At 48.1% G+C, this 25,580-nt stretch overlaps 2 protein-coding genes across 3 annotated transcripts in view; one reads left to right on the top strand and one right to left on the bottom strand.

The window, feature by feature from the left end:
• Positions 1 to 1,870: 1,870 nt before the first annotated feature.
• CLRN1 (clarin 1) lies at positions 1,871 to 6,715 on the bottom strand. Of its 2 annotated transcripts, none has more exons than XM_050307953.1 (3): positions 6,463 to 6,715; positions 3,270 to 3,467; positions 1,871 to 2,344 (listed from the first exon to the last, which is right to left on the bottom strand). In XM_050307953.1, the coding sequence occupies exons 1-3, from the start codon at positions 6,713 to 6,715 to the stop codon at positions 2,058 to 2,060; spliced, it is 738 nt and encodes a 245-aa protein (XP_050163910.1). In that variant the 3' UTR covers positions 1,871 to 2,057. The 2 variants fall into 2 exon arrangements, with proteins under 2 accessions (XP_050163910.1, XP_050163911.1); XM_050307954.1 differs by having other exon boundaries at positions 1,871 to 2,323; positions 3,288 to 3,467.
• A 2,129-nt stretch (positions 6,716 to 8,844) lies between these two features.
• Positions 8,845 to 25,580, top strand: part of MED12L (mediator complex subunit 12L) — a 97,641-nt gene continuing 80,905 nt past the window's right edge. The window contains 10 exon segments of the mRNA XM_050308448.1: positions 8,845 to 8,970; positions 13,347 to 13,451; positions 15,035 to 15,226; positions 15,835 to 15,994; positions 18,172 to 18,341; positions 18,991 to 19,101; positions 19,515 to 19,784; positions 20,774 to 20,923; positions 21,447 to 21,546; positions 21,722 to 21,858. Of these exon segments, the coding sequence (XP_050164405.1) occupies positions 8,872 to 8,970; positions 13,347 to 13,451; positions 15,035 to 15,226; positions 15,835 to 15,994; positions 18,172 to 18,341; positions 18,991 to 19,101; positions 19,515 to 19,784; positions 20,774 to 20,923; positions 21,447 to 21,546; positions 21,722 to 21,858 (1,494 nt within the window). The 5' untranslated portion in view covers positions 8,845 to 8,871.

Raw genomic sequence — 25,580 nt, 5'->3', positions numbered from 1 at the left:
CGAGAGAGGGGCTATTTTCCAGTGTGGGGCAAGAGCAGGGGCATTTTCATGGATGACGGAGGGCCCGGTGTCCCTGCTGGGGCTCCCCCAGGGTTCGTGCTGGGCGGCCGTGCCTCCGTCAGTTCTACCAGTCAAACACACAGATATTGTCACAATTTTATTTTGCTCGTAAGAAGTTGCTTTCCTTAGGAACTGGATATGAACGTAAATAACAGCTGTGCTGATGCTCGGGAGCGGGGCGGGATGCGGAGACGGTGGAGCCGGGCTGAGTGACCCCGGCGAGGACACCGGACCCCGGGTCGGGGCTGCTCCTGCCTGCACAGCAAAGGGAGGGGTTTGGGCTTGCTGTGTAGTAAACAATACCATGAGATGCAATACAAATCATGTATTAAGAACACATTAGCATTAGGAAGAATACGCATATGGATTAAGAAGAAAACTATGAAAAAATCTCGGTGTCGTGGTGACTTGCAGCAGCCCTTACACATTGTCAAAATCCGTGGAGAAGTAGAGGGCAGAGCTGCCTTGGGAAAGGTTCGGGTAGTGGGGATGCAGCTGACAAATCTTTACAAGAACTCAGCAGTGTTCTGCCATTCACTGTAGAAGTATAAAAAAAAGGCATCAAAGTGAATGAGGCCTCGTGGGCTGGCAGTGCCCGAAGTGCAGAGGGCTCAGATTATCTGGTAACTGGGCCCGTTTTGCACCTGGGGGACTGGGTGGACGCGGGGTGGGATCGCTCCTCACCCACAGCTGGGTACAGTCCCGCAGATAAACAGGTGGCTGGGGAAGGCGCTGTTTCTCTGTGTTTGCTCTGAGTGCTGTCTCTGTGTCTTCTGGGGAGCATCTCGTCTCCAAGGCACCCAGGTAATTCCCATGGGGGTAGTCTTTGCTTCTGTCTCAGCCTGTCGGTAGCTGGGCTGGCTCTGCTATCCCTGCGGGAGGGTCTGTTGCTTTGAGTGACCTGGAGATGTCTGAGGGTGTGAGGGCTGCTGTGGCTGTCTGTCTGGCTTCCTGCACCAGACCTTGCCACGTTCCTTCCTTAGTCCCTGCTGAGCTGCAGTGTGCCAGGGAGCCTGTCTGTTGTGTTATTGCTGCCCTTTCCAGAGGTTTTGACTTGCTTTATTGTTATTGTTTGATGAGAGTTTGCAAGGCTGCTCTCCAGGTAGGGCTCTTGGGAGCTCTGGGAGGGGACAGTGGGAGGTGAAGGTGCCTGGGCTCACTCCCTGAATGCCTTTTGTCTGATGAACTGTAGAGGGGTTGTTCTGCAGTGCCAAGCCTGGCTGCCTCCCTGAGGCAAGCAGGAGCACACAGCACATCTCCCGAGTGCTGCTCTGCTGCGACAGCTTTGTCACCGAGCTGCAGCAACCGCAGGGGTAACAGGAGCTGCTGTCACTTCGAGCTCAGAGCACAGTTTGGTTTGTTAAAACTAAAACCCCAAAAGAGAGCTTTATGGAGAGAAACAGTGCTGTTGCCGTGCATTTGATGCCAGGTTAAAGTGCTGGTGGTGGGTGCAGGTGTTTGGGTTTTACCCTCCGAGCACTGGCTGTAGCACCTGTTCCTCCTGAGCTCTGCATGTGTGAGCTGGAGCCTGAGGGGTGTCAGGGCAGAGCCCGTGCCTTGTCCTGTCCCCTGCTGGGTGTCCTTATTCCCTGGCATGGTCACAGCTGTGTCCACGTTTTCACCAGGACTGAAAGGCAAAGCTGCTGCTGGTGAGTGTGAGTCTCTTACTGCAACTCATCCACTGGACTTTCCAGGTCCTGTGCAATGCTACTGAGATTTCTAGTTTTCTTCATACCAGTTACTTTTCAAATAGTTTACTGGAAAAAAGGCAAATGTCTTCTTGGTCTTACCCCAAGAAAGAGGGCATTTCCATCCAGACATTACTATTCAGCACATCTTCTTTTGTTCATTGTATATACCATATGGATGCTTGTTTGAAATCTTCTCTTTTGTTTTACCTTCTTCAGAGCTAATTGTTTACAAGTTGATACATCTGGTGGTTGTTGACGTAGTAGTGACAAATCTCTTTCCTTTAAATATTGTTAAATCCTGTAATTCTAATACATCAGGTCAACTGCTCCTGTGATCCTCCCTGAATCTTTTGGTTTTGAAAAGGGAAATTCAAACCCAGCAAATCGGATTAGCAGGGCATTGAGGAAGTGCACCAGAGAGCAAACCAGGATGGTCCAGAAGGAATTTGCAAACTGTTCACTGTGAGTCTTGAATGTAAAGGTTCCCTCCTTGAAATTAGCGATCTTCTCTGAAAGGTGATGGATCTTCACCTCTGAGGAGAAGAGAATCATGATGAGGCAACCGCAGGAACCTGAAAGGGAGGAGGGACATGCTCATCACCTTGGCAACCCCTCAGTCATGCCGTGTGATGTATGCCACACCAAATACCACATGGAGAGTGTTCTTATGGCCACCGTAACTTAGCTTTAACAGGGATTGTGTTTGGAATCCAAGCCAATGGCTATTGAAATTGGTAAGCTTTTTTAATTGAATTTGGCTCAGGACCAGCAATATTTAGCATGGCTGCTTTAATGCCCTGAGCCAGCTCACGTTCAGCTTTAAGCCACTGATTGTGCCGTTGAGCATAATGGAGCTGTCTGCATGTCTAAAGATAAATACCGAAGTTCTTTATTAAGTTATGATTGCAACATATAATACCTTGTAAAGTCAGGGCAAACCTGCTTGTCAGCCAAGCCAGCAGCCTGGAGAGTGGGCATTACCCTCCCTGTGTGGCAGAGGGACAGGGATGCTCTGTTATCCCTGCTGGCAGTGGCTCTCAGAGCCCACCCTCAGAGGGAGCTGCTGCCAGCCCCTCCCTCTCTGCTGCTCAGCACATCAGTCCTTGGGAAGGCTGTCCTGCTCTAAGAGGTGACCTCACTTACACTGTCTGGAGCCCTCCTGTTGTGGGAGCAGTTACATCACTGACATATTTTGGTTGTTTTTTACCTGGTTCCTGGTTTTGACTGTGTTGGGTGTCAGTGATGCAGTACCACCTCTGTGTCCCTGGGGTTTGTGGGCCTTTCTGCAGCAGCTTGACTGTTTCCATCCTGCCACCTGCCCTTGTGGGGGATTTCCCCCATTTTATCTTTTCATTACAATTTGGAAAACACAAGATTTGATGCAGCAGAGTCCCCCACCTTCCTGCCTGGCTTGACTCTGCCAGTTTGGAGTCAATGCAGCCGTAGTCCTTCCCACACCCTCCTGTATCAATAGATGTGTCCCTGTGAGCAGCACATGCAGAGTCAGCCTGGCAGGACAGGGCTGCTGATACTCACAGGCAATGAAGCTCCAGAGGTACAGCCCAACAGGGCCATGCAGTGTTTCGTAGGGGCTGCCAAAGGCATTGAACATGAAGAACCCTGCTCCCACCAGAGCAAAGATGATCAGTACTGTACAGAAGAGAATGACACTAACATGGATACTTGCAGGGATAATTCTGAGCAAATCTGGAAAAACTGAAAGCAAAACAAACACAGCATTAGTATGTACATTAGGCAAAGTTGTCTCTGAAATCAGGTTGGAGGTTCCTGCTACTCTGTGGTACTTGTTTTAATTCTGCTCTTCTAAGTGCAACAAAGAAGCTATTAACTAGAAATGGGTTTTCATGGATGTTGTGAGGCAGAAATATTCTGTAAAACTCAGAAGCATAGACTGGACAGGAAAGAAAGACCAGCTTCAGGGGAAGCCTCTCCTCCCCTTTCTGGAGGTGGCATTTTGTCCTTAACATGAACAGTATATTTTGGGGGAAAAGAGTGGAAACCTGTGTTTGTGGAGTCAGGTCTGCCCTGTGAGGTGGCCTAGAGGGCTCTCACCCCCCCAGTATTATGGGCTTGGCCATCCCCTCCTCTTTGGGGATGGGGGAACAATAAATCTAGAAACAGATTTCATTTTCATTTGTGCTTACAATGTCCTGTGGAAGGATGTGACATTGGAAATGAATTTTTGCTGTCATTAGGGATGCACAAATTCAGGAATAATTTATTTTAAATATGTCCATACAGCTTTTTACCTACTATTTCAAACTGGGATCCTGCTTTGCTAGGCTGTAGGGGGATAGTCAGTCAGAGAGCATGAGAAAATGATTTTTTAATTATTCCTGTTTGTTTGGCAACAACAGGTATTGTGGAAGGAACAGCAAAATACACTTTACTGCTCTGGATCCATGAAGGCACGATTAAAGTAGGGGTAATAATGTCTCAAATCAATTACTTTTCTTTGTAAAGTCTTTACCAGAAAACTGCTCCACAGCTCCCTGTAGGAACACAGAGCAGTAGGTAACAGGGTGCCAAGTTCATTTATCTGCCCGACTAAATGAAAGGTAAATTAATGAAACAAATGTCTGCAAAACTGAGGAAGTCCAGCAAGGCCAAGTGCAAGGTCCTGCATGTGGGTTGGGGCAATCCCAGCACAAACACAGGCTGGGTGGGGAATGTAGCCCTGAGGAGAAGAACTTTGGAATATTGGAGGATGAGAAACTCCCCATGCTCCAGCGCCGTGTGCTGGGAGCCAGAACCCCCCGTGTGCTGGGCTCATCCCCAGCCTGGGCAGCAGGGAGAGTGGGACTCTGCCCCTCTACCCTGCTCAGGTGACACCCCACCTGCAGAGCTGCCCCCAGCTCTGGGGCACTGACATCAGAAGGACAGGGAGCTGCTGGTGTGAGTTCAGAGGAGGCCACGGAGATGCTCTGAGGGCTGGAGGGAAAAGAAGGCTCTCAAAAGACCATAGAGCCCCTTCCAGTGTCTCCCTGTGCAGGCTTCCTACAAGGAATAGCATTAGTTCTGTGATACTACTTATGTTTTGGGAAAACATGTAAAACTGTGGATTTAAAAATACAATTTTGTGTTGCTTATTTTAAGAAAACAAGTTATGGCACGGTACTGAATCCTTCCCATGGCACCTGCATCTATAGCTGTTTGTCATTAAAGTTTTATATGTGACATATCAGGAAAAATTAATTCTAGCAGCAATGTTGTCTTGAAAGGCAAACACTCCTTCACTGTACTGTATGAACCTGTGTGTGGTGTGTGTGGCAGCAACCTTTAGAAAATGAACTGCTGACCCAGAAACTGATGGGAATGAGCAGGAACAAATGGAGCAGAAGCTTTCCCCAGTTGAACTGGGTTTGCTGGCAGAGCAAATTCATATTACAATTAAAAGAGATATAGTGGTCAGAGGGGAGCATTTAATGGGAACAAGCATAGAACTAAATCACTTAGCCTGTTTTCTGTTCTCCTCAGACATGCTTAAGTGCAGTGAGTGCACTGAGCTATGGCTATGTACTGTATATGTTTGTCCTGCTTTCTGGAGTGTTCCTGAGGCACCAGTGTGACGGGATGGGGCTGCTCCAGCTCCAGGGAGTGGGATCAGCGTGTTGCACTAAGTGCTCTCTGAGGGAAAGGCTGCAGCTTGTCCCCTTCCAGCTGCCACTGACTGAGCCCTGAGGAATGTCAGCCCCAGTGCTGCTGGTGGCTGGGCCAGCCCTGGGTCACAACAGTCTCCCAGTCCCTTGGGATTGGATAAACCTCTCTGAAAATTCACTCAGGGTGAAATATTTGCACACAGTGATGGCACACAAAGCGACTGAGGGGGAACTTCAGCGTGTAAACAGACTGGTGATGGAATTTAGAGAGAGCAAATCTTAATGTAATATTAAATTAACCTGGTCTGCTACTTTGGCAAACTGTTATGTAGTGAATAATTTCTGATACCTAACCTGGTAGCCTTCCCTTGCATTCAGTCACTGGCGTGAGCAATTTGCCAGTCCTGTGGAAGGCTCATGAGCTGTCTGCTGTAGTAACTTTGGCCGACACGTTCTGCACACAGCAATAGGTTGTTTGTTATTGTTTGTTCCACGTGCTGCTGAATACAAATGTCTCACTTGATCATTTTATTGATTTTATCGATTTTATCCTTGAAGACAAATAGATTTTGAACATAAAGCAAAGCCATTGCTAATGCTTTGATGACATTCTTTGTGTCAGGTACCAGGTCGGCCAGCCTCCCCCAGCCCTTCCAATTAGTGCTGCAGATTGAGAACTTTTGGGCTGCTTTGTTTCTCAAGAGCAGCCGGTGCCCCAACTCATTTATTAGATTCCTGCTGGTTTAGTTCGTTCTTCTTGACAGCACAGAGGGCGTAATGTTGACAGAGAAAAAGATGGCAGAGGTTAATTAAAACCCCCAAATGTTCTTTTTTTTCCTAAAGTAATATTATAAAGTATTTCGAAATGTGGATATCTGTGTAACTGCAATGCAGATTCTTGAAGACATTAGTCAGGCCTTACTAGTATCAGAGAATAAGTTACTTGACTCTGAGGAGCAGAGCACTGTAAGGGCATTGTTGCTTTGGCACGTCCCGCGTTGCTGGGCTCAGTGTCCGAGCGGGCAGCCCTCTCCCGCCGCCCCAGCTGTCAGCAGTGCGCTGCAAACAACCCAAACGCCATCGCTACTCACATGAGAACTGAAAGGGTCTCCCCCCGAGCCCGCACTGCCGCACACGCTGCCCGGAGAAGAGTCCGTACTGGATCTCGCCGATGAACTTGTGCAGCTCCGCGCCGGTGGCGTTGACGAGCAGCGCTCCGGTGGTGCAGAGGACCGTGCCCCTCACCCAGAGCTGGGTGCCGAGGGCCGCCGCCGTGCCCAGGGCACAGGCGAGGCTCAGCACCCCCGCGGTGCAGAAGATCAGCTTCTTCTGCTGGGCTGGCATGGTGGCACTCGGGCACCGCCGGGGCTGTGGCTGCGGCGGTGCCGAGCTCCTCGGTGCGATGCTGCAGAGCCCCGGGCACCCGGCCAGCCCTGCCCTGAGACAGGCCCCGTGCCCGGCCAGCCCTGCCCCGAGAGCTGCAGCCTCTGCTGAGCCCCAGAGCCAAGCCAGGCCTGCCCCGAGAGCCCCAGCCCAGCCCTAGGCAGGCAGTGTCCCCTTCTGTACAGCTTTGCCGAGTGTTTCAGTGCATCTCCTGTCACTTGAGAGTGAGCGTTTAGGATGACTGATCTCTGTAATTTGATGAGTGCTCTGCTTGTCCCAGCCCCCGCGGGAGTGGGGGGTTCAGAGACAGGCTTCCTTGCTGATTATCCTGATTATTTGCTCTCCGTTATGGAAGTTCTCAGAAGGTTAATTTTTCCAGGTTTTCTTCTAAAGCCAGCTGTGCTGTTTTTGGTGGTTTTTGCTTGTTCGGTTTTTTTTGTTTGTATCCCCACCCCCCCTTCCTTCTGGGTGTATTTCTCTTTTGCTGTAATGCCCAGGTAATAACACACAGCACCCTGCCCAGCCAGGAGGCCCCTCTGCAGTATCTGATTGCTCTTCACACAAGCTAAGTCATGGCATGACATAACCCATCCCTTAAAGTGTGGTTAACTTGGAGGCTTAGTGAGGCCCAGAGGCATCATCTGCATCCATCTACTGACTGCCAGGGACTTCAGCAAACAGAGGGTTTGTTTTTTTTCTGAACCACATCAACTTAGTGCTTTGTTAACTGGATGCATATCCATTGCAGGAATGCTCTGCATGTGATTCAAGAGTATCATACTGGCTGAGTCTGGTTTAACTATGTAGATTCTAAGGCAAACTTGGAATTAAAATGAAGCAAGTCTGTGTACAGATTTACTGGTTTGATTTTTGTTTGGTTGGTTTTGTTTGGTTGGTTTTGTGTTTGTTTGTTTGTTTGTTTGTTTTGTTTTAAGCTAATGCCTGTTTAGAGGAATCAGGTTTGTTAGTCCTTGCTTTTGGCAAATGCAGCTGCATGCATGAAAGTATTTCAGTGACCAAAGATGTAATAGAAGATGTGTTAACAAATATGAGACCAGACTACTTTATTGGTATTATCTAGTTCAGCCTCAGCTTTTAAATTTTCTGTGGTTTGACTAGAGAATTGCTTAGAGGCAGAAGACGACTGGTTTGCCTGTTCTTGTCCATAAGCTCCTTTGTAGAGTATGGCTGTTAATTTTATTTAGACTTATTTGCAACCCATTGTCTAATCTTATATTTCCAAAGTGCCTTGTGTTTGTACTGTTTGGGAGATGCAGCACAAGGGGAGGATCTGCTTTCTCACTGTAAGGCTGATAGAGGAATGCACCCACCACTCCAGCACCTGCGGGGAGGACAGCTCTGGGAGCATGCTTCGGGATGGCGGAGCAGTGTGCCAAGTGGCAGCTGGAAGGCCATGGCCGGAGGGACTCAGCCGGGGCCAGCCGAGGCTGCAGCTCCCGGGGATGCGGTCACTGCTGCCGGAGCAGCACCGTGCGCTCCCACAGCCCCGCGGTACCTCCGGGAGCGGGTCGGGATCCCTCAGCCCCCGAGCAGGGAACAGAGGAAGGATGCCCTCGCTCCTCCGCTCGGCCTCAGGGCGCTGAGGCTTCACCAAGGAATTGAGGGTCTTTGCCGCTGCCCCTCCCCAGCCGCGAGCTGCGGAGGGGAGCTCGGACCGGGACCGGGCACCGCTCCCGGGAGCCCAGGGGCGGAACGTGCCCCCGGAGCGCGGGGACTGTGCGCGGCGGTTCGGTGTGACGGGCGGGCGGTCGCTGTCCTGAGGAATCGATTTCTCCGCTCCAATGAAGATGCTAAAGATGGGGGAGGCGACAGGGTGCGGATGCTGCGTCTCTCGGCTGCTCAGCCCCCCGCTCCGCTCCCCGGGCGTTGCCCCATCACCTCGGCCCCCCGGCCCGGGGACAGCCGGGGGTCCCCGCCCGCAGCCGCCGTGCCCAGCCCCGCCGCGGTGCGATGCGGGAGCGGCGCGGGAGGCAGCGGAGCGGGTGGGCCGAGCCGCGCCGCCCCCGCCCGGCCCCGCAGCCCGCCCCCGGCGCGGGGTGAGGGGGGGGCCGCCCACGCTGCTCCCTGGTGCTCGGGGCCCGCGAACATGAGCGATCATGGCCGCCTTCGGGCTCCTCAGCTATGAGCATCGCCCGCTCAAGCGCCCGCGCCTCGGGCCGCCCGACGTTTACCCGCAGGACCCGCGCCAGAAGGAGGTGAGACCGGCGGGGCCCCCGCCCGCGGCTCCCTGCCCGGCGCCTCCCCCCAAACTTTTGAGTGGAGCCTGCGGCCGCCGAGCCGCCGCTGACTTGCATTTTCTGCGGTGATGCCCGGGCGGCCGTCCCGCTCACCACTCACCGCCCCCGGTCACCGCGGCACCGGGCTCGCCCCCGGGGCGGCGGGGAGCGTGCAGGAGCCGGGGCAGTGAGGGGCACCCCTGGCCCTTGAGCGGCACAGGCATCTACCATGGGAGGCACCCCTGACCCATGAAGGGCATCCCTGGCCCGTGAGGGGTGCTGATGGCCAAAGTGAGCGTGGTCCTGCTGAGCTGCCCACCATGTGTCTGGCTTAACAGCAGCTGACCTGCCGTCAGAGGAATAAAAGGGTTGGAGGGTGCTGGAGGTTGGGAAATGCATCTGAAAACAGGGGCGAGGTGAGTGGGGCTGTAGGTTATTCTCTTCCATCGGGCTGTGGCTGTCTTGCTCACGGGTACCACAACCAAACCTGTAGAGACTCACTGGAGCTGGGACAAGCGTATAGCTCAGGTGGGTGCTGTGAGGTGGCTTGCTGATCTAGCAAAGCCCCATAGGGCACTGCTCTCCTCAGCTTGGCTTCCCAGTCTTGCTTCCCAGCTGCTAACCCTCCATAGGTGAGTGGAAGGAGCCTCTGGGAAGGTTTTGTGAATGGGGTGTCTCCCAGTAAAGTCAATAATAGGTCTCTCTGAGATTGGCCTTGTGTGTCGTGTCGTGGCTTGTATGCAAAGCTGTGTGTGCAGGTACCCCTGACCTCTGGAGTCTCCTGTGCTGGTGTTACTGGTGAATTTGGCACTCGTGGAAGTCATCAGGCTGGCAGTGAGGATGAGCACTGGTTAAATGGAGCGAGTACAGCAGGGCAGCCATGCAGCCCTCTTTGTGCTTCGCTCTCTCCCTGGTCTGTTGTCATGTTGATGAAGCTTCCGGCATGGAGGCTAATTAGAGTAATTTGTTAGTGGTTTATGAGCATCATCATCTGGTTTACATAAGCTGGAGAGTGCTCATCAAAGTCATGCTGTTGGTCAGCGCTGGCTGAGAGGGTCTTGGACAACAGGCAGTAAAAGATGTGGATTCAAGTCTGTTGCTAATCCTTGGAGACATACCTCAGTGTTTTGGACCTCTGGCATCTTTCTGACTCATCACTCTTGTGCCACTATGCATCAGGCTTACAACCTTGATGGTAACAGTAACTGGAAATATTCATCTAAGTGTAATTTCCATGCATGATCTTGGCCAGGCTTGCAGAACTGCATCCAAACTCGGCTGTGACAGTGTCTGGAGGTGAATTTTTAGCTCTGAACTGTTGAATATTTTTAGTCTGGTGGTGGATTGATTCTTGCAGACACGTTTATAAATATTCAGCCCATTACAATAACAATGGAAGTGGCAAGTGCCCAGATGGTTCGTATTTAAAATAGGTTTCATGGGTGCATTAGTAAGCAGGAAATAACTGCAATAGGCTTATTGTTGTTGGCCATGGTGGGATTGATCGAGATGTAGCTTGAGGGAAAGTCTTCATTCCACCTGTGTTGGTGCAAGGTTTTTGTGTGTCTTCTGCAACCAGACTTGTCTATCTCACATTGGCCTTTTCAGCCATCAGCGTGCTTGTAGCAAGTGTGGGGAGAGCCCTTCCCAAATCTTTGTTCGTGAAGCCCAGACATGGAAAAAAACCACCCTGCAGTAGCCCAGGCCACATCCTCACTGGTAGGATAGGTAAAGCAGTTAAAGTTTCTGTCTGAGGCCTCTCCAGTATTGCCCCCAATATTCCAGCTGGGCCCTCTCAGTGTCTGTGCCAGTTTGTCAGGGTCTGCTGCTTGTGGAGCTGGTGCTGCTCTGCTCCTGGGAGCCTCACCCTGAGCTTGTCGGGCTGCCCTTCTCTACAGATCCCATCTGTTTGTGTTGTGTTCACACCAGGATGCATGTGGGGCTTGAACATCCCCCATGTGGGGCTTGTGGGGCTTGAACATCCCCCACAAAACAAGTAAAATTCTTTCTGAAAAAAATTATTGCAAGTTGGGCCTGAATGTTCACTTGGCTATTTAAAATTGCAGAAGGGTTTTAAGCCTTGACTGTGGGCACCTGGGGCCTTGCTTGACATTTGGAAAGGCAGCTTGCCATCCTGCAGGAGCCCCGAGGACTCAGCGTGTTGTGGTGCAGACGCACCGCGTGGTGACAGCAGCGTGTGGTGCTCCTGTGCCTCCGGTTAGCACGGGGCAAGTCAAGTGGGCTTGACCCCTGTACAATCAGTGTGTCCAGCTGAGCTGTGCTGGTGTTCCTGCTGCTGTGCCCAGGAGCCTTCCCTCTGCCACAGAACAGCTGTGGCCTTGGAGAATGACCCTGAGCTGATACCGGAGCTGCTGCGAGTGAGATGTAATGAAAGCTCCTGTGAACATCCATTTTATCATTAATTTCTTTATAAAGGTATCTCTGTGCCTTGTGTTTGAAGGGGACTTGCCTTCATTTTCAGGTGATGCTTAGTTATGCAACTGTGCCATGCTCCAAGTTCTGCTGCTGAAGTAGTAGGGGAAATCTGAGCTAGTTACTGAGCCAGACAAACCAAACACTGATGTGTTTGTGTTGTCAGCCCCTCACAGCTTGTTCCCATAGTGTGGTAGATGTAGCAGTACAACAGACTGGTTATTTTCAGCATAATGCTATCTAGGCACCTTGTTTGAAAGACGAAGTTTAAAGATAACAGAACGAGGGTCAGCCCTGGAAATGGCACTAATAGTAACATATGTCTCCATCTGTTTGCCATTTACCTTTTATTTATTTGCTTATAATCTCTTTGATCACTTTCAGCTCTCCCTGTGTCTGCAGTTTCAGAGCTGTTTGGGGGATAGTGTGGGTGGAGGAGTGTTCCAGCGATTCTGGCTGATTTCATTTAAAATTAAGATGAGGTTTGCTAAGTTCAGAAATCCTGGAGAGCTTAGAGTTCTTCTGAATATGTTACAATTTGATATGTTACTCTCAAACTTTGGAAAAATACTGAAAAGCATAATGCATGGCAAAGTGTAAGAGAAGAAAGCGAATGGAAGCTTCTGGGTCACTGTTTTTGGGGAGTTGTGTTGCCCAAAACTAGCAATAAAATCTTCTAGTAAAATGGTGACATTCTTTATTTTCTGTTCTTTGCTTGGTCTCAGTGCAGTCATTCTTTGCTTTTGAAGGTTATTTCCCAGCCATCTCAGGGGTTGCTCCAATAGCTCACTGCTGGTGGACCACCTGAACTTGTGTAGAGTACCTGTGGTTACTCTGCCTGTGGTGACAGGTAACCGCTTCCTTGGCTAGATCTGTGCCTTCTCTTCAGGGGGAGATTAAGAAAATCCAACAAGTTGCCATTCATCTGGTGCAGGAAAGCCTCTGTCTGACAGGCAGGTGATCCTGAATGACTGAATAGATGGCACAGCCTCTCTGGAAGAATATTAACTTTGGTGGAGGTACAGAGTGAAGACGGGGAAGGATGGGGCTCCCTTAGGAGGTTTGTGAAGACTTGGGTGCGTGTTTGCGCCTAATGCTGCTGACCCTGCACCTGCCTGTTCTGTGTTCCTGCTGTGAACTGGTGCAGCCAAGCCTGCTGAAGCACCAATGAGCAGCAACACAAGGGTGAGTTGACAGTGTAGTAGGAGACCAGTAATGCTCCCACTGTGGAAGTAGCTCCAGAAGAAAAGGATTTAGTCACAGCAGGGATGGATGGTCACCTGAAATTGCTCTTGCTAGAGGTGATCTAGTTCCTGTTTTAGTAGATGTTCTCAGTTGGTGGCTATGGGACCACATACCAGAATAGAAATGTTATAAACATCAACAAAACAAGGATACAAACCTATTGTTGTGCTGAGGAATGGACGTGGGGTTCTGGGGGAAGGAAAGGGCATGCAGCAGCATTCTGCTGTGGAGTGACACAGCTGCTTCCCAGGGTGTGTCAGGAGAGAAGGATGTGCTGCTCTCCCACTGCTGCTCGGGGGGCTGCGGACTGGCACCACTTCCACGAGGAAGATTTCAGGCTGGGCGCTGGGGAGCTCTCCAGGTTTTACAGAGGCTGCCAAGGTCTTGTGTCCTGTGGCCCTTCCCCTGGGCAGAAATCTGTCAGCAAAACCAGGAGCATCCTTCAAGTGATGGCCTTAAGTCTGCTGTAGTGAGGTGAACACCAGATGAGGACCGGTGTTGTGTTGTGTTCTCGTCACCAAAATCCTGTGAGTGTGCAGAGAGCTCTGAGGGTTCAGCGAGTGCAGAGTGTGATGTACCAGCAAATGCAAAAAATTTTCTTATAAAAACATGCTTTTCAGAATGATGAGACTTCTTAAATTGTCATTTCATCTTTTGTGCTTCAAACATCTTTGCAGGATGAGCTTACGGCAGTGAACGTAAAGCAAGGCTTCAGCAATCAGCCTGCCTTCTCTGGTGATGAGCATGGATCTGCCAGGAATATTGTCATCAGTGCCTCAAAGGTAAGACAGGGCTTTGCAGTCTGTGTGCACTCACTGAAATTGGAACCAAGCTGCCAGTGGTGGTACCTGGGTCTTGAATGCTTTGCTTTCTAGTCAGAAATCTTGATGTGAAAGTTAACTACACAATGAATATCAGAATGCTGAGCTGTGTTTCTGCTACCTGCTGTCATCAGTCTTCACAGGAAAACATGGATGCCAAGGACAAAATGTAATAAGCACATTTCAATGTACAAGAAACATTAATTTTTGCCCTTATTCTTTTATGTGCTTGATTTACAGAGACAGTAGTGATTCCTTCCCTGGAAGTCTCTGACATTTACCCATCTTTAGCTCTGTCTTGTATCTGTTTCATGGGACTGTTTTCTGCCAGGAGAGACTGGTCACTGTGTTCCAGGTCTCTTGGAAATACAGACTTGGATTGTTTAGTGAAATTTAGCTTAGCTCTCCTATGGTTCTTTTTGATAGTCAAAGAAGTGTGAGATATGTAAGAGCAATAAAAATCACTAAAATATTAGTTACTATACTCCAAACTGAAAATAATAGCTGTTTAGAAAGAAACCATCCCATATTTCCTCTGGAGATCTATCCAGATTTATGCTTGGTTTTTTTTGTTTGTGTGGTTTTTTTTGTTTGGTTTTGTTTGGTTTGGTTTTTTCTTTGTTTGTTTTTTCCCTGTTGGGAAAGTAGGAAGAAAGGGTTTGGAGGGAGAATGTAATCAAGAAACTTGTTTTCAGACAAAGTAATTTTCTGGTATTTGATTCTGAAAATCTCTAACTTTTTATGGCTTATTGGAAAATGTGAAGTTATGTATTCAGTGATGCTCTTTTAGTAGAAGAAGAGATGCAAGTAAATGACAGGGTTGCTGGTTTCGAAATTTTAAAGGTTTTCCTGTTACATTCTTCTGAGTTTTTTTTTTTTCCTCCTAGAATATTTACCTGCTGGCATTTTCTATTTTCTATATTAATTATTTGTGGTTTTAGTATTGAACAGAACTGTTTGAAAAGTAGAACAGAAATTCATAAGAAAGTGCTTATAGTTCCATGGATATTTAAGTGTAGAATTAATCTCCCAGAAGCTTTCTGTATATTTTAAAATTACCCAGCTATGGATATATTTATTAGAAAATCAAATTTTTTTCTGACTGACAGGCCTAACCATTCATTCCTATTATAGTCATTCTGAAAGTAAATAAGCTTCCAATGGGAGTAAAACCTCTGGGGTTTTTTTCCTGCTGTTTTGTGATTGAGAGTACTGGGAAAGCAAATCTTGCAAAGCTTTACCTGCATGCAGAGCTCTGGGCACGCAGTGACTGAAGGGGCAGCTCAACGCTGGTGTCCCTGAGCCCTGCTCCCTTTGGCTGGTTTTGCTGCCCTGCAGCCTCTGCAGTGATAATGCAGTTGTGTGGTTTGATCTCCTGAACCCGCCTTTCCTCGCTGCAGGGAGGCAAGGCACGATCCCCTTAGACTGATGGGCCTGCCCTGGAGTGAGAACTGCATCCCTTCAGATGGAAATCTTTGTGCATTGATGTACAGTAGATAATTCATTACCAGGTTGTCACATGTTTTGCTTTCCCACACCCCCAGATTGGCGCTTACTTCAGCAGCATCCTCGCAGAAAAGCTCAAACTTAACACTTTCCAGGACACAGGAAAGAAGAAACCCCAAGTAAACGCCAAAGACAACTACTGGCTGGTGACTGCTCGATCTCAGAGTGCGATTCACAACTGGTTCACAGATTTGGCAGGAAGTAAGCCCCTGACTCTCTTAGGAAAAAAGGTATCAGAATACTCCTTCCTCTGTTTCTTGGACATTGGATTGTACTGAATTGGGCTGTAGGAGTAGGGCAGTATTTTGGAATGTGCTGGATGAGGAGTGGTGCTGGAGGCAGCTGCTGCTGTGCAGCATTTTCCCTGTCTGCAAGGAGGGGACCAGGGCAAGGAGGAACTTCTGATCTAGCTGACATAAACTTCCTTTGAATAACTGTATTTCATCTCAGGAATGTTTATCTTATTGAACCCTTACACAAAGCCTTGGTATAGCTCTGTTCCCCAGAGGTTCTGAGCATCAGCTTGCAGGATGGCTCCTGTACTCTGGATGTCAATGGCAGTCAAGAGGTTGGTTTGTGGCTGCGTAGGCATCTCTGAGCAGGGGGAGGATGCTCTTGATGAAACCTGGGGGATTGTGGGACAGTGTCTCTTTTTTGTCAGTCCCTTAGTTCCCGTGTGCCTGGACAGTGGGTGTTGTTGGTGCAGTGGGCTCCTGGCCTGATGAGGTTTGCTGTTCTCCAGGCTGTGCAGGGTTGAGCAGAGGAGGCCTGGGCTGATGTGCCAGTGCCAGCTGCTGTTGGACTGTGTGCTGTAACTTGCTGCCTGTTTTCCCTCCAGGTTCCTATTCTCAGTAAAAAAGAAGATGTTTTTGCTTACTTAGCAAAATACTCTGTGCCACTGCTGCGAGCAGCATGGCTGATCAAAATGACATGTGCCTACTACGCTGCTGTTTCTGAAGCTAAAATCAAGAAACGCCAGGCCACTGACCCAAATATTGGTAAATAAACTTCTCTAATGTCTTCATGCATGATAACAGCTGAAGGGGCCTGCTCCTCTTGTTTGTGGCTTTGGTGTCACTGGGTGTCCAGAGAGGAATCTTTGTGGTGGGAACTGGAATAAAAATGCTCTGAAATCAGTTTCACTTAGAAATGTGTGTCAGAGTACAAAGAGCCATGGAGCATAGCTACAGCTGCGTTGGCTGTTTCTGCTTCCAGCCGATTGCTCCCAAAATCTCCAGGTGCAACACCTGAGGAGCGATGGCTGTGCTGTGTTTCATCACTGACACTGGTCACTGTGGGGCTGGCAGGAGTGGCACAGGTTGTGCAAGGTAAATGTTGCCTGGGAAGGAACAGAACTGCTTATTTAGAAGGCTTGCAATGAAATGTGAATTTCAAAGCTTATTTATTAGAACACAGCTGGCAATGTATTTATTTTAAGTACTACCCTTTAAGGACACTGCCTGGCACCAAACCCATGGGCCAGGCAGTGACCACCTTTAAGATGTTCAGAGATACTTCAACTATTATCATAGTTGTAGTTTCACTCTCACAGTTTACACACAATACCTACAGCTCCTCTGCTGACATGAATGAACATTTCCCTTCTTTACATGAATGAACATTTCCCTTCTTTGTCCCTGAAACAGCTGTGTTCAGAACTGACCATGGCAGTGCTATTTAGCTGCATCTCTGTGCTGCTGGGAGAAATGTCTGCTTCTTCCTGCTGACTCCTCACGGGAGGGGGGTAGGGACAAGGTGGGGAAGGCGAAAGCTGTCAGCTCTGTTGTGATAAATTAATCCACACCTGCTTAGCTGTGGCTGGGAACAGCAGCTCTCTGTAGTAAAGGGAATTTGCTCCTGGGAGGGTTCAGTGCAGCCGTGTGTGCCTGGGGTTGGCAGGTACTCACTCCTGCTCTGGCACCCCCCTCACAGCCAGGGCCAGCGAGGCCAGGAGGTGTCTGTGGGCTGAGGGACTTTCTCAACCTGTGTTCCAGTGTGGCTTACTGAAGATTCTGTCTTCTGTCCAAATTCCCTATTCTGCAGAGGCTGTGGAGAACTTTTTGGGAAGTAGTTTGCTGTGTGTTACTGAGCAGCCTTTGGCAGTTCCCAGTTTTTTATATCTGTACCTCTGGTACCTGAAAGGCAGTTGCATTGTTTCCAACTCAGTGGCACAGAGACATTGGTAATTGCTTTTTGTGTTTCAGATGAAATACATGTGAAGTAGTGGATTTGAAATTTTTTTCCCAGAAGCAAGTGAATGTTTGATGGAAATGTAGTTAAACTGCTTCGTGAAAACACTGAAACCCACTAGCTTCGTACAGAAATTTCAGTGGGTTTGGGTAGAAAAGCTTCCAATGTATAGTCTTTATATGTTGACAGAGCTGCCAATTACAAATGCAAAAGGAAAAAAGAAGGAATGTGCTAGTCAGAGTCTGAGGTGAGCAATGAACACTGAAAATAGTTGTGTTTGAGTGTAGTGGTTCCTGTAACTGACAGTCAACAGCTCCAGTTGTCAAAGCAACTGTGTTGTGCAGGCATAAAAGAGGCTGCTCTGCTCTCTGATACACCCAGCTCTGCCAGGGTTTGTCTCTGAGACATTCACAGATACCCTGGGATGTTCCAGTTGCTGCTGAGAGAATTCCTTTGTTACGAGTCCCCTTTTTCTTTCTCCCTGTGCTGTGCAGACCTGCTCTGTGCTGCTGCAGAAACTACTCCTGAGTGCTGCAGCCCCCTCAGAGTGAAAACCTGGAAGAGTTGGCAGTTTGAGTGATTATAGAAGGAATAGCTTTATGTTCCACTGCTTGTGCAAAATCCCATTGAGTTTTATGTTGGCTCTGTTTGGAGGGGGAAGAGGGAGGGCAGTAAAGTTCCAGATGGAAGGAAGTAACGCAGTGTGTTTATTTTATCTATTTCCAGGCTGTTTTGTGGCTGAATGCTGAAATCTGATGAGGCAGACAGGTGGTTCCCTAAAGGCCCACCTGTGTCAGTGGGCACACCTGACAACACCTGTGCTCTGAGAGCAGGGGCTCAGCAGAGACAGCCTTTAATTCACCACAGCATTATGCACCCGTGGGGGAGCACTTGTGATGACAGACAGTGTTACTTTGGTTCGATTCTCATTGTGAAAGAAACCTTTTATCACTTGGAGTGTCCTAATTGCAAATTTGTTCTGTAGAATGGACTCAAATTGTAACCAAATACCTCCGAGAGCAGCTGGCAAAGGTTGCTGAGTTCTATCATGGGACTTTGAGCCATGGTAATGGCTCTGTTGTGATGCCTCCAGAGATGGAACAAGCCCTGAAGCAGTGGGAATACAACGAAAAGCTGTCATTTTATATGTTTCAGGTAATACTTTTAGGAGTGCATGGATTTCTTATTTTTTTTTTTTTAGGTTACTATTCTTGGGAGGTTCAATTTTAGGACTCAGTGGTAGCTTTTGTCACAAGACTTGCACAAATTGTAAATGCTAATTCCTTTTATAGATCTACTGGCTGAAAAAGCTCTGGTTTGCTCAGTGTGCCTGATGGTGATTGCAGCAATTCCCTCTTCTGTATTATCCCATCTTTCTAAGGGTGTTTTCAGTGACTGTGGATCAGGCTGAGGCTGCTGTGGCACGAGGCCTTGGGTGTTGGAGTGCTGGTCTGTCTATGGGTTCCACACAGTTGTAGCCCCGCAGAACTCTCTGGTGGTTTCTGCCCCAGCACAGAAGAAGCAGGAGGGTTGCTGGGAGGGAGCTGCCTGTCAGAGTTACCTGTCAGCTGCCTGCTGAACTGGAGCTGTGCAGGGCACGGGGGCTGTACCCAGCTGCTGCCCTGGCTGTGGCACTGCCATGGTGGTGACTGGCTCCAGGGCTGCAGCAGGGTTGAGGGAATTGGTATCTCTGTGCTGACAGGGGTAACAAGGGTAAACCAGAGTGAAATAAACCATGGAATTACTCACCTGCATGCTGAGTGCTCTCAGGTAACATGTGCTGTGTTATTGGAAATCCTTTAAGGAGGGAATGCTCGAGAGACACGAGTATTTGACGTGGATACTGGATGTTTTAGAAAAAATCAGACCCACTGATGATGATCTTCTGAAGCTGTTGTTGCCGCTCATGTTGCAGGTACATACATGTTTTAAAGCCAAAATCAATGTAAGCCTGATTCATACATAGTTAAATGGTTTTAATATTTGTGGTGGTAGAATCTATTTAAACACTTTTACTTAGGACATTTGACAAAATATATTGAATGGTGCATGTTTGGAGTTTATAAACACCTTTAAGATGTTGATGCTTTATAATCCTTGACTCAATTTGGCAGAAGGATTCTCTTACTGTCACTGGTCCTGGAGTGTAGATGGAATTTTTAAGAGACAGAAGTACAAATTTGCGTATGAACTGCTCTTCTGTCTTATAACTTTTGGCATACTAAATGTTGGAGGTGTTTCTTTCCAGTTTGTGCATGTCCACGGTCAGATTGATAAGGAAAATGGATATATGGAGTGTAATAAACTGTGCATTTTCTTAAATTTCAGTATTCAGAAGAGTTTGTTCAGTCAGCTTACCTGTCCCGTCGCCTTGCTTATTTTTGTGCCAGACGCCTGTCCTTACTGCTAAGTGATGGGCCCAACCTTGTAGCTGCCCACTCCCCTCATGTGATCCTTGGACCAAGCAACCCTGCCCTGGCAGTGCCCAGCCCGACCGCCCCTGGTCCCGGGGTGTGCCCGGCACAGCTGAGCTGCTCCGAGTTCCTCACCTGCCCTCAGCACCGTGCCCTGGTCTATGGACTCAGCTGTGTGCTGCAGGTAGGCTCCTTGGTTTCAGGGTATGATGGTTCTGTTTGTTGGAAAACACTGAGGCTTGGAGTTGGGACAAGGTGTGCTTGCTGTGGTTTGAAATGTACCTGTGCCCACTGAGGGATGTGGGGGTGTCTCTGCACCAGCTGAGGAGGGATGAAGGAACCACCTGGAGAAGCCTGTGGTGGCTGAACGTGTGTCTGCACCTCTGCTGAGGGAAGCAGCTGCTCCACTGCCAGGGATGGGCAGGCTTTCCCTCTGGGATGGAGGGGTTCTGCTCTGTGCATCTCATCCTGTTCTTGTCACCTGTGAACCCGTGTGGTTCTGCCAGGCCCCCTGTGCCTGCTGAGTGTGCCAGGACAGAGGCAGCGCTGATTCCTGTGAGCTCTGACCTACGAGGGTTCCTTTGCTGCTTTCAGCCTGCCACTGACACTCGGTGCCACCACAGGCCACCTGGTGTTGCTTTGGTCAGAATTAAGAGCAGTTTACATTGCCTCACCAACTTCCACAGGTTTTAACACCATAGAACAGAAGAGTCTGCTTGCCTGTGTTTGTTGCTTGGTAATAGCAGAAATATCAAGAGAATAATTACTTTCTGGAGAAGGACTTGTTTGATGAGCTGTGGTTGTTTGCCTTGCTGAGCCCTGACCTGGTGAAATTCCCTAAGCCCTCCTGCCGTTGTCTGCTCAGTGTCTGTGCCCTGGGATTGCACAGCAATCTGGCTGAAATGAACCTTTGGGGACGTTCTTTGATGGTGTTATGAAAGCAAGACAAATGGGAATTGAACATGTGTGTATTTAAGTAATTTTTTTAATAACAAAGGAGAAAAATAAAACAGGAGTTGAATTTCTTCAAAAGCAGTTGTGCATAGGTCTGTCTTCTTGTTTCTTTCACTGTAGCAGCTGGACCAAAAAGGATTCTGGACTCTTATTGTTGTTTTTGTCTATGACACGTGTTTAGAAAATGGAATTACTTCTGTTTTGTACTATTGCTTGCAGACTGTAACTCTTTGTTGCCCAAGTGCCTTGGTGTGGAATTATTCCACAAATGAAAACAGGAATGTTAATCCAGGCTCACCTCTGGATTTACTTCAAGTTGCTCCATCTAGTTTACCTATGCCAGGTGGAAATTCGGCATTTAATCAGCAGGTAAGCTCTTTTTGTTGCCTGATTATTAAGGTCTAGTTTATATCCCAGTAATAATTTGTAATCATTAGGACTGCAGCTGAGTTTGGATATTTCCATAGGCCTGTTGTCAAGGCTAGCGCTGTGCTGATGTCTGATCTTCATTCTGGGACTGATTTGGGGAAAATATCAGGACTTTTATTTATGTTCCAATGTTTTCTGTTCTTAAACTGAGATTACTTTAAGATGTAATATGAAAAATAAGAGGAAGCTTGGTGTATGTTTTGGGAGATGTGACTTTTCAGACATGCTGAAAGTTAAGTTTTGCTGGGTGGAATGAAAGGAAAAGATGCTTTATCATAGAAGATGATTCTTAGCAGACAAGATGATTTGAACAGAATGTTCTTCAGTTTGTTGTTCCCAAATATAGGGAGTGTTGTGGAGCACCACAAGGTCCCTTGCTCCTGCTGAGAAGGCTTGACATAAGGCATGACATAGAAACTGACACTTTGAACCACCCCCTAATTGGCAGCTTTGTTTATTGCAGGTTCGGGCAAAGATCTGTGAAGTAGAACAGCAGATAAAGCAAAGAGGCCGTGCTGTGGAGGTGCGGTGGTCATTTGACAAGTGCCAGGAGTCAACTGCAGGTGAGACAACTCCAAACAAACGTTGGGAGCTTTAGGGCTTACATATGTTCTCCCTTGGGTGTAATCCTGTTGCACCACAATTAATCCCAGCAGTAGATTGGCAGGTGAATGTAATGCAGTGTCTTCTAATGTGAACCCTTTTGTTCTCCCCCTCCTCTCTGGCTCCTGTCTCCAGGCGTGACCATCAGCCGGGTTCTGCACACCCTGGAGGTGTTGGATCGGCATTGCTTTGACAGGTCAGATTCCAGCAATTCCATGGAGACACTTTATCATAAGATCTTCTGGGCAAATCAGAGCAAGGATAACCAAGAGGTAATGGCTGCAATCTCCTCTCAATTTGTAATCTATAAACAATGGATTATATTTTTACTTACGTGAATTGTGCATGTGTATTTGATAGAAAGGCTTTGGGTTTTCTTGGTATATTTTTTCTTTACAGCTGACAGTTGGTTTATTAGGAGACAACAGCTTTTTGCTGTTGTAATTATATTCTTCAGTGCACTGCAAATCTCATTCACGAGAAATGATCTAGAAAGGTTTGTTTTTTTGGCTGATGTCAACTAAAATTCCAGATTGTTTGATGACAACTTTTTCACCTGTTGTAGCAAGTACTAACTTACTAGGTTATTAATACAGAAAAGTATTCTAAAACTAGACATTCTTGGGAGTTTTGATATTTGTACCTGTGCTCCTAAAACCATTTCCAGAGATCATGAAAAACTTAATCAGAAATCTTTAGCAATTTTAAACCCTTTTTGTATGTGCACAGTGCAGATGATAATGTTACTGGGTCTGTGTATGATGTCAAACTCCTGAATTTCCTTGGGAACTGTATTGGGAAAAGAAGAAATATCTGGCCTCAATAATGCACTGTTGGAGTAAAATCTGAGAGTGGAAAATACAAGTGGGTCTGTCATAGCTGCTTATGTTAATACTTTAAAAATTCGAATGCAGAGGGCTTGTTTTGTGACTCCACCTGTGTTTTGTTAGTGGCTGTGAGCTCAGCCATTGATGGTCAAAAGACCATCTGGTTTCAGCTCCCTGCCACGGTCAGGGAGCTCGCACACAGGCGTTACCGGTGCAGGCTCAGGTATTACCTGCTGGGCAGGTGAGCAGCGGGCAGGGCTGCCGAGCCGAGGCTGCCGAGCCCGGGGCTGGAGCCGCTCCGAGGCTGCCGAGCCCGGGGCTGGAGCCGCTCCGAGGCTGCCGAGCCCGGGGCTGGAGCCGCTCCGAGGCTGCCGAGCCCGGGGCTGGAGCCGCTCCGAGGCTGCCGAGCCGCTCCGTGGCCGCTGGATGTCGACGCCGCCCGCACCCACCGCGCTCCGGCCTCGGCACTGCGGGGATGTCACCGCGTGCAACGCTGGTAGTCCTTTTTTTTGCCTCTTTTTCCTCCCCTGTTAATAAACTTCTGCTTTTCCTTGGCAGAAGAGGCCGTAAGGCATGGGGCTGTGTACACTGTTTTAAGCTGGCACATCATGTAAGCCTGGAAGGATTTTGGTTTTGTAAATAGCATTTCCATCACTAGGATGTCTGCCTAGTGACATAATTGTTTAAAGCAAAATGTTCTTTGAAGGACAGCTATCTGCTGCTCATGTTTTGCTGTGAGCCCAGCTGTAACTTGTTTGGAACCTGTTTCCTGTCCATTTTTCCTGTTGGATTGCAAAACCTTGTCCCGAAGGCTGCAAATTATGCCAGTGGCAGGTGTGTATGAGGCTGGTGCTCCAAGGCACTGGCACATGCTGGAAGGGAGAGAAGGTGGCTTCTGCTACAAAGTGCTTGGGTTCTGACAGAGACTGAAAAGAGACACGTGTTCTCTGGATGCTGTTTGCATACACGGTACTGATTCCTTCAGAATTGTTTCACTGTAGAACTCACGGCTTCCAAGCCTCAGAGTAAAAGCAGGACTTGGGGTAAGGGGCTGAAATGAGGGAGGGTAGGTGGGTAGACAGGGTGGCTGCAAGGCCAGTTGTCCTGGACCCTGCAGGGGCTGGTGAACGTGGCCATGTGCAGAGAGCAATGAAAGGACCTCTCATTTCTGCTTCTCTTTGCTGACTTCTGTGGGTTCCTCAGGAGATTTGCCTGAGTGGGAGGACTCAAAATTTAGAAATCTATGACGTGGCATAAAACAGTAAATTCACTTTCGTTTGAGATGGGATTGCAGAGAAAACTACTGACCTTGTTTCTGACCACAGGTATTTTCCATCTGACATTTCCTTGACTCAGTTCATCTCTTGTGTGCAGCTCCAGAATGATTATCACTATGGTGGTTATTGTGGAGGTGTAAATGCAGTAAACAGTCTGTATTGCTGCTATACAGTTTGAAGTTGAAGTAAAATTGTATTGCACTTATCCAGACTTGGAACACCTGGGATTCCTCTGCAGCCCCTCTTAGGGATGAGTCTCTCTGAGGGCAGGAGTTGATTTGGGCAGAAACAGAGTCTTCAGAAGGGTGAGCTGGAGAATGCAGTAGTGACTTTGTGATGTTTGTGACTTCACTTATCTTCCTGGGGCTTCAATCCATTCAACTTTCACCTAACTTTAGGACTTACCTGTATTTTCTTATCTGTCATAGTCTGTCACAGATACCACTAAGGAAGGGAACTGAGAAAGGATTATTTTTTTTTTCTACCTCTTAATTTGTTTTAGTTTAGAATGGTTGGTGAGACTTTTTAATTTGTCAGTCTCTTGTGTAATAAAATACAATTTGTTTAAGTATAACTTGCAATACGCCTCAGCAGCTGGGGGCATACATGGTAAATGCAACTTGATACCAGGATTTTTTAGCCAGTGTGCAGTAGTGAATGGAGGAAAGGAATGACTGCTTGATTTTTAAGGCATAATGTTGAATTTCTTGAAACCACTATGTAAAATCCTGAAACTCTATGGATATATTTGCACTTGGGTTTAAAGTTTAGGGCTCTATAGTTGTATTTAGGTCTTGCTTCTCATGTTGTCTTTGAAGTTCAACTGAATTCTTATGATGCCAAGAGATGCTTTTCATTTTAGAATGAAAAACTCCGGTTTTGAACTCGGTTCTCACGAATGGGGCTTGTGACAAATGCAGAGTGTTGATATTTGTCTTTCTGAGATCACTTTGCTGGAAATGAAACAAACAAAAATCCCCACCCTGCTGTGGGAAAGAAGCTCTGACAGGCTCTGGAGTCACAGAGCTTGGATTTAACGTTTGTGACTATGTGAGGGACCCAAATCTGAATGTGTTGGGCTGCACAACAGGAAAGAGAGTTTCCTGCCATCCCAGGAGCTGCAGTTCCCACCTGTCCACGCCTGCTCCAGCACCTTGTGTACTCTCTTTCCTACAAAATGGACTCATTAAGTAATGTGTGAACTGATCTTTTTGTTTTCTTTCCCCTGAAATTTTTGGGGTAGAAATGTGACCTTAATATGTGCCAAATGCAGAGCCTGGTTATTCTGAGAGGGGCTGCTTGATGCATTCTGGTGTGTGAGTGAGCATGATGTTGGAGGGAGGAGGCCCTGAGGTGCAGCTGTTAGGGGACAGGAAGCTGTGTGGGTCCACATTTTGTTAGTTCAAAAGCAAAATAACATGTTGGGTGGTCAGACCCCTCAGCTTTACTTGTCTCAGCTACATGGTGATGCCAGCTTGCCCAACGAAAGTCTGCATCGGTGGAGATCAGACTCTTTTGGGTCTGATTGCCTTCAGAAATCTGTACCACCTCTGGTTCTGGTGGTAACTGACTGCATCTCCCCACAGCAGTGGTGACGTCGCTGTGTTGCTTCATTTGGGTAAGAGAGCAGCATTTCCCTCCTCTCTCTGCTCCCCCTGCCCTAATCATGTAGAATTTCTTGCTCACCGTTGAAATGTATTTACAGGAAACCTCTGTGACGTGTGTGCACAGCAGCCTTGTTCAGCACACCCTGTGTTCTGGTTTCCTGACAAGGGCACTTGGGACAGCTTTGAAGCTGGAACTTTACTTCTGGGTCTGTAATTCCCAATCACTTTGAGAAAAGTGATCATTTTCTGAGGGTGCTGTACTTGGCTCCAGCCCTTGTGATGG

This window comes from Myiozetetes cayanensis, unplaced genomic scaffold (assembly GCF_022539395.1).
Source record: "Myiozetetes cayanensis isolate MyiCay16 unplaced genomic scaffold, myiCay2020 scf13, whole genome shotgun sequence".
Classification (NCBI taxonomy): Eukaryota; Metazoa; Chordata; class Aves; order Passeriformes; family Tyrannidae; genus Myiozetetes; species Myiozetetes cayanensis.
This window is presented reverse-complemented; position numbering and strand designations above follow the sequence as displayed.

Bases quoted from the DNA above. Each gene is read 5' to 3' on its own strand.
- CLRN1 (XM_050307953.1), bottom strand. From the start codon at position 6,715: ATGCCAGCCCAGCAGAAGAAGCTGATCTTCTGCACCGCGGGGGTGCTG. The intron at 3,468-6,462 runs GTGAGTAGCGAT...TTTTGCTTTCAG, and splicing joins GAGACCCTTTCAGTTCTCAT to TTTTTCCAGATTTGCTCAGA. The intron at 2,345-3,269 runs GTCCTGCCAGGC...CAAGGTGATGAG, and splicing joins CTGTGAGTATCAGCAGCCCT to CATGTCCCTCCTCCCTTTCA.